General features: G+C 36.5%; 1 protein-coding gene across 2 annotated transcripts; it reads right to left on the bottom strand.

The window, feature by feature from the left end:
- Positions 1 to 367: 367 nt before the first annotated feature.
- Positions 368 to 11437, bottom strand: LOC104441368 (leucine carboxyl methyltransferase 1 homolog). Of its 2 annotated transcripts, XM_010054497.3 has the most exons (13): positions 11294 to 11437; positions 9232 to 9320; positions 8957 to 9096; positions 8589 to 8636; positions 8200 to 8281; positions 6208 to 6310; positions 5810 to 5930; positions 5615 to 5662; positions 4590 to 4673; positions 3350 to 3414; positions 2148 to 2199; positions 1667 to 1705; positions 368 to 801 (listed from the first exon to the last, which is right to left on the bottom strand). In XM_010054497.3, exons 1-13 carry the CDS (start codon positions 11419 to 11421, stop codon positions 739 to 741), a joined length of 1062 nt encoding a protein of 353 aa, XP_010052799.2. In that variant the 5' UTR covers positions 11422 to 11437; the 3' UTR covers positions 368 to 738. The 2 variants fall into 2 exon arrangements, with proteins under 2 accessions (XP_010052799.2, XP_010052800.2); XM_010054498.3 differs by lacking the exon at positions 6208 to 6310 and having other exon boundaries at positions 5810 to 5907.
- Positions 11438 to 11966: the final 529 nt, after the last annotated feature.

Genomic DNA, 11966 nt, shown 5'->3' with positions numbered 1-11966 from the left:
ATAGCCTGATTTTGTTTCTAAAATTTTGGAGCTATCGAATCGACAAATATAAAAGTTTATGAAAAATTAGCTCGTATCACACGTAAAGGTTTCGCATTAACTTGGTCCGGGAAGAAAATTGGTATGTGCAAAGCAGAATTCGAATCCGTAACATGTCATGAATAGGCTCTCCGGAATTCGGTAACCAAATCGCTACACGATGTCGTTACGCTCGTATTTGATGGTGCAAGGCACCGAAAGCTTCCGAGATCCTTAATTAACAAAAGTGCAGCATTGCTGACAATAGCAACATTCAAGATTTTCCCACCATCTCGTAGAAAAGAAGAAGAAAGGGACAAAGTGGCATCATAAACAGCAAAGAAAGAAAGAAAGAAAGAAAGAAAGAAGCCAAGCATAAGGATAAGTGTAGATGCGCCTCAGGAATAGATCCGGAAATATACTCAAGACCCCACATAGGACTCGGGACAAATAAATTCAGGGACGCGTCTATGGGACCCCCCCACGTTTTCTGTTGCCAAACAGCTAGCAGAGGCACAGAGAGAGAGAGAGAGAGAGAAGCATCTGTCTTTGCTTAAAGTCAAACCAAAACGAAATGAACTGAGAAGACGCATCCACATACACACCAACTCGTCAAAATATCTAAGTAAGCGGCAGGCACCTTGTAGACACATCGAACCGGCATGCCGTTTTCGCGCACATGTCGCTACCTCGGCTAGATACGCCGTAAACCGTGTGAATTCACGGGGATTGCAGTGGCTGCTGGTCTCTCTCTTTAGGAAAACCAAAGTCTCCGAACAGTCCCTGCGGATCACGAACAGCAACCGAAACAAAGTATGTGAGATTCTGTTCCATTTGATAGGTCTATGCAGGACTGAGGCTACTGTTCAAAGAAAAGGAAGGCCAGTGAACACAGACTAGCAGGTGTTACCCAAAATCATTCTGACCCTCGAGTTTAGTTTTGAACGATTGTTGCATGCTTCCAAGTTCTATAAGCATTAATGCTAATGTCACGTTGTCTGTACTGGGGCAGATTGAGTCTGACCACTCACTGCAAACTAAAAGCTGATGGAAATCTTTTACAATTATTGGAAGGACATTATTATTTGAGTCATGACCACGTTGCCAGATTTACTAAACCTACACCTGAATATGACACAAGGCAATTTCACCAACCTCTGATAATGCCTTATAAAGTGGTAAAACATTTTAAAATCAACCCAATTTGAGATATGTATCGTTTGGTAGTGATATAGCTCCCAACGGTAGCTTTTGATGTAGTGTGTTGTCTTGTGGATACAACTTTTAAAGGTATTTGGAACCTTATGGTTTCTCTGTGTCACACAATCACCAAATTACTGAGAAAATCTCTTAAATAATAGTTATTTTAGTTAATATAGGCCTTGGCTTCAAAATCACCTATAAGGTGCTTCCAAAAAAAGTGAGCTTTGGAGTGTTCTGGCTCGTGAGGTGTTAGCAAACACCTTCCATGAACCAAAGCACCTTTTCAAAAACCAAACTTAATGCCTGAAAGTATATGAACGATGTCTTCTTTCTGAGCCTCCTTTTAAGTCTCGCAAGTATTAGCTCTTAGCAAAGAGGATATTTAAATTTTGCCAGATCATCACACATATAAAAAGAAAAATACTAGCGATATATACATACGTACCATTGAGTCATTGATTGCATAAGCCACGCAATAGTGCTCCTGAAAATCAGAAGGTCAAGAAAATTTGTAAATGCATGAAATCTAACACAGAATCAAAGATATTTTCCCATATCCTCTCCAAAGATGCAAGTTGAAACATGGACCTCAAATCTCAAGTGAAAGGATAAAAAAAAAATCATGAAGATGGGCCGCAGTATCAGATTGAAAGTAAAGATTCTCCATGAGTACAGTTTTCCATGACCAAGCTTTGAGTCTGCTAAAAACAGGCAACACTAGTTTATGCAATCACTGAGTTTTCACACAACAAAAGTGGCGCCCTCGACAAAATAACAAGTTCATGACTTTCTTAGCCCTTTAAAATATTAGTTGCTAGTTGACCATAATTTGGGCAATGCCCTACAAACTATACTTAAGTGCTCACGATTTAGGATAATTTCCAAATAGACCCTTTTCCCAAAATAAGAATGCGAAACTGACTTGCCTGCATCATGTGCCATTCTTCAAATTCATCAAATATTTCCAGTCGCTCAATCCTAGTAATCAGAGAACCAGAAGGTGAAGTCACCCAAGAGTAATAGATAGAAAGAATTAAAAAGCTTCACACATCAAAACGAAGAGGAAAAAGTGCCTCATATGGTGAAAGAATCAAAGTGTGATCTTAATCCTTAAAAGAATAAAGCGCTTCAGTGGTCCGGTGATGACAAAGATGGGACCTCAAGGCAAACCAAACAAAAGTCCTTCAAAGAGATGAAACTTTCTGCCCCACTAAAATGCCACATCAGTATGCAAAGGCATGGCGTGCAAAAGCAGAAAGTTCACCCATTATATCCCTGTTTCAATATTTCAATATCTTAAACTGTCTGGAGTAATCATGATTTGTCACAAGAACAATACATTCTAAACGAGGACACAACACCATGCATAAAGTTGATTTGTAGCTACTCAATCACGAGTCCCCAATCATAAGCGAGTATTTGTATCACTAGATTATATCAAAAATCGAAGTCAAACTACCAAAATATGAGAAACATTCATAACAAAGTGCTAATTTTCAATACATGCAGAGGCAAAGTTGAGCTTGGCAACATCGCTAACACGTAACTCAACAGCATAATTCACAAGAGTACACACTTCATAGGTAACCATATTTCAGGAAACACAAATAGATATCTACTAAGTTTCCAAATATTAGTTCAGAAAGAATTGCTTATACAGACAATCTAAATGAAAAGCAGTTCCTGGTGTACAGACATGGTTAACCATATGAGGCAGCAATCTATCATCATTACAAAGAATAAGCTTTAGAAAATGAAAAGTACTAATTCAACATCCCTCCAAGCTACTAGCAAGAGGCACTAAATTCTACCCATTAGATTCATCCAAGCTTGCAATTTGTCTTTGTCATCCAACCAAATGGGCAATATCTCGCAATTACTCTTTCTTTAAGTATTGATCTCCAAATGGAAACAGAAGCAGAAGGAACTTTATCCAGAATTGCCAGACTGACACCCAGTAGTATTACTACTCAAGGAAAATTCCTAGGCTTAAATTAACCTAAGCACTTTATTTTCAATCACATATTCTGAGTTTGTTGCACGGAAAGGAAGTGCCTGTGCTTTTCAAGAATATAGTCATTGGTAAAATGTGAAAGTAGGCGATTTTCCTGAATAACGGGCCACAAACCTGCGCCTCTCTTGAGCTTCAATAAAACTGCTGTACACCTTGAGCATATCCCACGCAGTGGCCCTCTACAAGGATTTATGATGAAGTTAAAAGAGAAATAATTAGTAATCTGTTATTATGCACCAAAAAGGGAATATAGTAAGCCTATTACAGAGGGGGAAAAAAGAACTCAGAAAATAATATATGAAGTGAGGCTTATATGAAACTTTAAAAGTAAGTTTCATCTCTAGCTACAAAATTGTAATATACTTAAAAAAAATTGGTAAATCATCAGGAGAAAATGGCTTGTAACAAAAGAATCAACTAGAAGGATCAGGACAAAGTAGCTTGTAAGTTTCACTAACTTTGTTGTAAGCAGTTTTTTTTCATATTGATTACTGCTTTTTTACCCATTCTGATTCTCTCAGTTTAGTAAACCCTGAAGATTGAGTTATCTCTGCTCCAACTTCATCACTTCTAATTGAATTATTCAAGCAACTCATACACTTTTTTGAAAGGAAAACTAACACTAGATTTTGCATCCTCAAATAATAATCATCACTAAGCCAACTTTCTAATTGCAAAGTCATTATGAGTTCAGTACAAGATTCAAATGAGTTTGATTATTCTAATTTTACATTTATTAGTCAGTGGAACTAATCTGTTTTCTGCCTTGGCAGGTTTGATAGGTGCCCAAGGATTCTTAAGCAAAATGATTGTCAACATTTCTTCTCTGGGAATAACATATGAAGATACTCAAATTTTTCCCTTTATGATACACCGTCAGCAAGGGCTCTTCTGGTTTCAGTTTCATTCCTTGTATGAAGATTTACTTTAACATCTTGCTATGCTTTATAAGTCCAGTATAGAGGAACTCTGATTGAAAAAATCATAGCAAAAAAAGCCAACAGCAAAACTTGATAAAAGAAGATTTTGAACATTGAAGAGTTAATTACTCTTAGTCCTGGAAAAGATGATGTCAAAAGGAAATGGTTTGCAATAGTTTAAAAAACAAACACACACTCCAACCAACAGAATGATCTTGTGCAAGGCATGTTTTGATGTCGTTATTATCACTGCATACTTCAAAATAGACAAGTTAACCTATGCCTCACTGCACATAAATGTAACACAATCAGGAGAACAATTTTAAACTGAAAAGATGTTGAGATATTTTATGAGTTAAGATTATTGTTCACCAGAGGCCACAAAAAGGCAATGAATTAAGTTCCTAAGAATCTGAAAAACAAATAAAATATACCTGCCAACCCAGGTCAATAAAGAGATTTTCTTTTGCTGATAACGTTGGAGTAGCGTGTATTCCCAGAAGAGCACAGCCACGACTCTGTTTAATGTCAAAAGCGAATCTAACATCACCAATATGCAGGCAGCTTCTCGATATTTAAACTGCTTTACAATAGTTCTTCATAGGATTGACAGAATACTGCATCTTCAAGAAACAGTACTATCTTCATAAAAATTAAAGTCAAACATAATTCCTTGTTATGGTACTTCTCTATGACTATCCATCACAAAGTCTAGCATTCCACTCTTAAACGGAAGTCAAAAAACAGTGGAAATGACTAAGATGAGAAGACTTCAGAAAATCTAAAACGAGACAGTGAGTTGGCACATAACAAAATAACAGAGACCAGCTCCCTTCTCACATCAAGCATAATTTTACATGATAAAAGGACCAAAACTAAGCTGACATAATCTTGCATGCATCATCAACTATAAATATGTCTCGGCATTGAATTTGACTATTTGACTAGGTTAATGTTTGACCATGTCGGTGCCTGTTGGTACTTCTTAATGAAATTTATTTATCATTAAAAAATAATTGACAGACAGTTCCATCTAGCAGATACCCATCTAGCTACAACTCTAAAGGCACTAATAATTCCAGCTATTGATACAAGTTCGATAGTTGCTTGCACATGCACCTACTCCTTTTGTCTATTGACCATGTCCAAAAATGCCCCACTTGAACAACGTTATGTTATTCTTATTCACGTCATCATCAGCTGCACACAGCTATCCAACAATTGCTAGTATTACACTACTTGGTAATTTTATCAATCCCAGTCATCCAACTTTTTAGCCCATATACACATATCTGAGGTTATTTAGAAGATCACTTCCAGCAAATGTATTCATGTAAATGGAAATGTCAAGGGTCAGAGATTTTCCTGTTTATCGTTCAGTTCCAAGACAAGGTAATATAATTGCAATACAACTTGATGATTTATCTGGCCTCTAAAAGCAAAGGCTCTAAGAGATGACCTCTAAATTTCTGATCATTTGCAGCCCAAAAGCATCATCTGGATGGATCTGTCAAATCACCAGTAAAATGATACATTGAAAAATTCATACTGTTAATAAAGACAAAAAGTTTCCCATATCAACTGATGAAACTTAAACGCCAAAAACAACAATAAACTAATGAAGGCTGAAATGAGGGAAGAAAAGGTAGCGAACCTGCTCATATAAGAAGAAAATTGCTGTTGAAAATGTTTTTGAAGTCCAACCAACAATAGACTGACTTGACTCTGGAGCCAAGTATATCAAGACACATTCTGCAATTATAAAGGTCGGCAGGCTGACAACAACATCAGATTCAAATAGCTCAAAACTCCCTGAATAAGCATGCAACTTAAGCCAAAGGCAAGAAGTAGGGGTCTGCAGAGAATAGTAGAACATCATATACTTCTGACAAACACAATCATCAGACAACGGCACATTTGAAGAAATGAAAAAGAGCCACTGCTAGTAATATCACATAAATCAATTTTAGTGAAGCATAAAGGGAATGCAAATGACCAATGTCATCAACTATAAAGAAGCAGACTATTGTGATCAGGACCTCACATGCATACCTTGGATCAATATTAGCCAATGAAATAATGTCATCCAACTTTGGTATGTCACGCAAGTCAACTGGAAGAAGCTTGTAATGTTCACTAATTACTTCTCCCTTTTCTACAAAAGTTAAAGCAAGCTTAAAATTATTAAAACAACCAAAAAGAACAAAATAATTAACATAATAAAATTTAGACAAATTCATGCATCTGAACATAAGAGGAACACTGATACAATGGATAGTAGTGACAATGTGCTAGAACCACGAAAGAAGATTCTGCTTTCCTCATATTGATAGGTATATATCGAGTCCTAGCAAGAACTTAGAACCCACACAAACTAGCATTTAATTGAAGCATCAAATATCAAAACTAAAACATGGTCAATATATGAAATTAATGGCATGACTAGTCAGCACAAGGGCACTAAATGTCACACAAAGAATTTTTGTTATGGACTTCCTCTCCATAATGCAAGGAATCAACCATCTACTTTCACAAGATCTTGTGCCACATGCATAGAGAAGGACTTCATTAATTTGATGGGTGTAGAGTATGAAGGGTGCCTAGAAAGGTTGATATTAATCTAGGCCTGATGGAAATCAGATAGCAATTGTTCTATCGACTAATTATGTATACAGGTTCTGCTCAGAAGTAAAGGTTTTACACCAGCTACCGATCTAAAGCAATCTCTCTTCTAGAGGTATATTAGTCCTTTTAGCCTTAAAATGGTGTGACGCATAAAGTAAGACATATAGATTCCAAAAGCTACTTTAAATCAAAGAGGCAGATTACTAATACCTAATTCAGCACAATATCCATATAACGGATCAATCTGTGGTGCATTACTTAGCCAACAAATGAAGCAGTATGTAGTCAACTTTAACATACTAAAATCAAAAAAATTATAAGAAATCGCAACAAAGAGAACCAATATCTGTATAACTAATCTATCTGTGGTGTCTTTTACTTCCATGTATCTTAAAGGAGAACCTCATGTGTCATTGAGAAAAAGGTGGGGACATCTCCTGGAAAGACACCAATCCATAACAGAAGTTTAGCCAAAGACACCCAGAGATAAAAGTTTTTACACCAGCTACTGATCTAAAGTAATCTCCCTTCTAGTGGTATTTTAGTCATTTTGGCCTTATAAAATTGGTGAGATGCGTAGTTACTCGCTCCAGTTCATAAATTATGACATATAAATTCCAAAAGCTACTTTAAATAAAAGAAAGGGCAGACTACTAATACTTAGTTTGGCACAATATCTGTATAACTGATCAATCTGTGGTGCATCACTTAGCCAACAAATACAGCCAGTAAGTAATCAACTTTACATACTAAAATAAAAAAAATATAAAAGAAATCGCAACAAAGGAATATTCTATCAGGCATATTGTGACTCAAAAGCACCTAAAATGTAGCCAGTCAGATATCAAAATGACCAAATGATGCCCTGAAAGATATCAAAATGCATGACCAAAATAAATAAAAAAAAAACAATATCAAAATGATTCCCTGAAAGTTGATTTGCTCAGAGTCAACTCTAATTAGAAGAATTTTATCAGTTCAACCAGATCAAGTGCTTTCCATCAGGGTCAAATTGGCAAAGGACCTAAAACATGAGACATCTATAAACTCCTTTCTCTCCCCTTCTTGACCTGCTTCTGAGTTAATTATGGACCAAATTAACTCTGTAACAGTATCCAGAAGGTGCAGGTTTAAGGAAAAATAATGTCTCTTAGCATAAGTAAGTACCATTATCTATAGCATGAAGCTTCCAGTAAAGAGGGTAGAAGAAAGCTTTAGTCTGTAAACATGACATACATGAAAAACAAGGTCTTCCCTCCATAACCAACTAAACCTTGATCATCTGCGATTGTACTTTAGACCAGGCAAGACCACATTTCTTAAGTCTCAAATCATATAGCAAACCAGTGCTATTGATGATATGATCTGTTGGAAACCAATAACTAAGTTTTCTCCAACAAGCAAAAACTACTAAAGTACCTCGTGATATATATGCCGTTGTCCCAATTTTCTCCCTCAACTGGCCATAGGTCTCAATAATGGCAGCCTTCTTACTAGTAACCTGAGAAGTATAATGTTATTTTAATCCTTTCTCTCTTACATTAAATCATGAAAATCTCTTAATTGTAGAGAAGAACCTAATGCTGTTAATGGTAGCACAAATCAAGTAGTTTGGAAAAAAAATGGAAAAAAAGAAAAAAGAACAACATAGAGCAATTCTATCTCATATGCTAAGCATAATCCTCTCAAATCAGATCTGCTGCTGCTGTGAAAACCTTGACATAAGTCAACAAATAGTTTAGCCCTCGCACCAAAGAGCTACAAGCACATTTAAATTCGAAGCATGATTTGAGGTCTCCAAATCTTACCTCCTTGAAATCCAATTCCACGTACAAATCTGGTGCTTTACCCTCATCCTGTCAAAAGAAAGTTCATGGCATCACAACTTAATAATTCAGAACAAATTTTTTTCTAAACAACAAACAAGACCAACTAGAAACACAAATGATCTACAGAAAAGGAAAAAAATAACTCTTTGCCCACATACTTCTCAATCTCAATTACTTTCAAAATGCAAGACAGTCAGACATTAATAGCTAAAATTGGCTATTTAGCAATTCACCCCCACCCTCAAAATATAAAGCACAACAAAAGATGCCCATTTATGAGGGAATAGACATCAACCCAAGTGATTTTGAGTCATAATATTGATTAAAACCAACGTTAACTCAAGTACCTGCAATTGAAAGTACATTGTATCAAAGCCAGCTCCAAGCGATAATATCTGTTTCTTAGTTCCTTTTTCTTCAGTATGTCTTTCACAATCAAGAAACTGGTATAGAAGCTTTCTTAAGGCAGCCCATCGAGCAAAATAACCTGAAAACATTGAAAAGTTAATGGTAGGTTAAGCCCATCTATAAGATTATAAGATCAGAAGGCACTTAGGAGCCAGTTATTTAAAGACACAGAAGCAGCTTCTACATGTACATATCAATTCTGCATATCTCTTACCTCGATTTATTATGGGGGATCTTCTCACAGGCTTCCTAACAAATAAATGTATATAATCATCCTGCATGTACCCCTTTTTCACACATGACCTGCAACACAAGCCCCAAGAAAACATGAAATTTCTCAGAATATCTTTTCCTCCAGCCATAGAGCTGTGATGACAATTAGAACCAATTATCATTTTTTTTGGGGGGGGGCACCAAGGTCAGTCATATTATAGAATAACAGGTAGCACTACAAAAATTTGGAGAGAGCAAGAGATTCCATTCAGGTATTATAGACATCAAATTTATGTTAATCTCCATCCAGTGTAGAAAAAAAGATTTCATGATAGCCCTACGTAGGTTGTCAGAGCCAAGAACACTTTATTGTCCAAATTCTTCTGCATTTTAAAGTTGTAGCCAATCTTTTTCTGAACAGCTATTCTTTAGGCCCTCCCAATAATTCTATTTCTTTAATAATATCATACTTTTTTTATGTAAAGGCTCACCCCTTTGTCACTGAATGGTGAAGTGATACATCATACTAACTAGACAACTATTTAACTTAACAACGGTGATAATCAATATATTACTTGACATTGGATAACATGACCATTAAATGATAATTCATCCCAGACTTAAATTAAGGGACAAAACTAAAACAAACCATTTCATAATAAATTTGTCAGGGCAAGTTTCTAACCCTACATCCTTGATATGGTGCAAAAAGTTGAACAGTGTACACTAACTATTGGTCAGCCACATCAAAGTCCCTCATCAAAGCTCTGTAATATTAGGGTTGAGACAGCGTAATTTGATTTGGTTTCAAGTCCAAATCAAACCAAAACACATTAATATGGTTCAAAAAAATGAAATTGCCAAACAAAATTGAAGTTTGGAACCAGACCAAACCAAATTTTGCAGTTCAGTTCGGCTCCAAACTGAACCAAATGATGCTTTTCTATTGTTTTCTTTAGCTAGTTAAACTGATTCACCACACGCTCTCCAAGTATGAATAACAAGCAAGAACACTATAAAACATCGACATGTCAAGTTTATCCAGCTGGCTGACAAGTAAGCATTAAAGATCCTCCAAACAAAACAATTAAAAAACCTATTTTAATTGGGTTCTTCCATCAAATATGATCTCAAGTGTAACAACTCAAAAGGGTCAATACATAATCCCAAAAACATCCACAAGATTTATAGCAAGAAATAAAAGGAGCATCATAGATGTATATGGTAAGATAATCAGGACTAGTGTCAGGTCTAAAATTAAAGAGAGAAACGACAAAAAAGGTTATGTCTACGACAAAATCAAAACCAAATCAAACTGCTTAAAATGGGTTGCTTTAGTTCGCGAGCAGCATTTCTAAAAAGCCCTCTCGAACTGAACCGAACCGAACCATGTAAAGCAGATTGGTTTGGTTAGGGGTTCAGTTCAATGGTTTGCACGATTTCCGGCTTCGAATGGACAACAAGTACAAAATCCTCAGTGTCAACCAAAGTATTCGAAAAATTACAAATTTGATATACGTCGAAATTTCAAGGCTGCCCATGAAAGAATATATCACATCGACGATACTTAGTATTAAAATCCCTCAAGAATAATTCGACAAAACCCTCATAGGACGACCGAATCACCCATCGAATCATCAAAAGAAAGCGCATTCCTCACCAACACACACAGCCTCCCAATCATTCCACACAAGCGAAGGAACAACGCCGAACGTCTCGCTCGCGAAAAACCTCAGCCCACGCCATCGCCAACGACAGCGGCGACCCGCCAACGTCCCCCAAGGGGCACCAAAAACTGTCATTGAAGGAATAAAAAAAAAAAAAAAAAAAAACGAAATTTGCCCCATGCCCATTTCATCTCAACCGATCCGGGCACAGCCATCGACGAATCCCATCTATTTCAACTCATTCTTTCGTTGCATTAGAGCTCCGAACGAAAGGAGACCGAGAGAACACCGTCGACTTCCATCCCGAACATCGAAGATCCTACTCGATCGGTAACAGCTGCAGTTGCAGAGGAAATTGGAAAGAGAGAGAGAGCGGAGGAGGGAGGAGGAGCGTACAGTTTACTGGCGGAGGCGTCGTCGTTGGTGGCCTGAACCGCCGCGCGGTTGCTCTGCGAATCCGCCATCTCTCCTCCGCGCTCCGTAGCCCGGCGAGTGCGCGCGTCTTGAGCGAAAGGCGTCGTCATTTGGTGCTTTTTTTTTTTTACATTCTGCTCAATTTATTTGGTCTTCCAAAATTACCATCGTTAATAACTTAATATCACAAGATCTTATATTATTACATTTACAATAAATTCACTGCAAACTAATTTTTTTGACCATAGAAAACCTCAAACTTCTATGATAAATATATCTAAAGTGATTTTTTAACCATCAAAATCCCTATATTCATGCATTCGTGACAAAATTATCATATATTAGTTTTCGTTAAAAATCAGATAAATATTACAAAAAACTGTAAATTAACATACCGATGACAAATGAAGGTAAAGCTTTAAGGCTGCGTTTTGTGGGCTGGATAAAATTCTAGATAAGATAATTTTTATTCTATTTGATGTTTGGAATAATGCGGATATAGTCTGGATATAAAAATCTCATCTCAAAACGAGATAAAGCAGAATAAGATATGTAAGAAAAATAAAATTAAAAAATTAAAAACTAAATTTCAGAATATCAACAAAAGCTTCCGCTATCCTTTCAGCTTTTGCCCTTTCTGCCAATCGTCTCTCTC

Source organism: Eucalyptus grandis, chromosome 5 (assembly GCF_016545825.1).
Source record: "Eucalyptus grandis isolate ANBG69807.140 chromosome 5, ASM1654582v1, whole genome shotgun sequence".
Taxonomy (NCBI): domain Eukaryota; kingdom Viridiplantae; phylum Streptophyta; class Magnoliopsida; order Myrtales; family Myrtaceae; genus Eucalyptus; species Eucalyptus grandis.
Note: the sequence above shows the minus strand (reverse complement) of the source record. Positions and strands in the feature narration are given on the sequence as shown.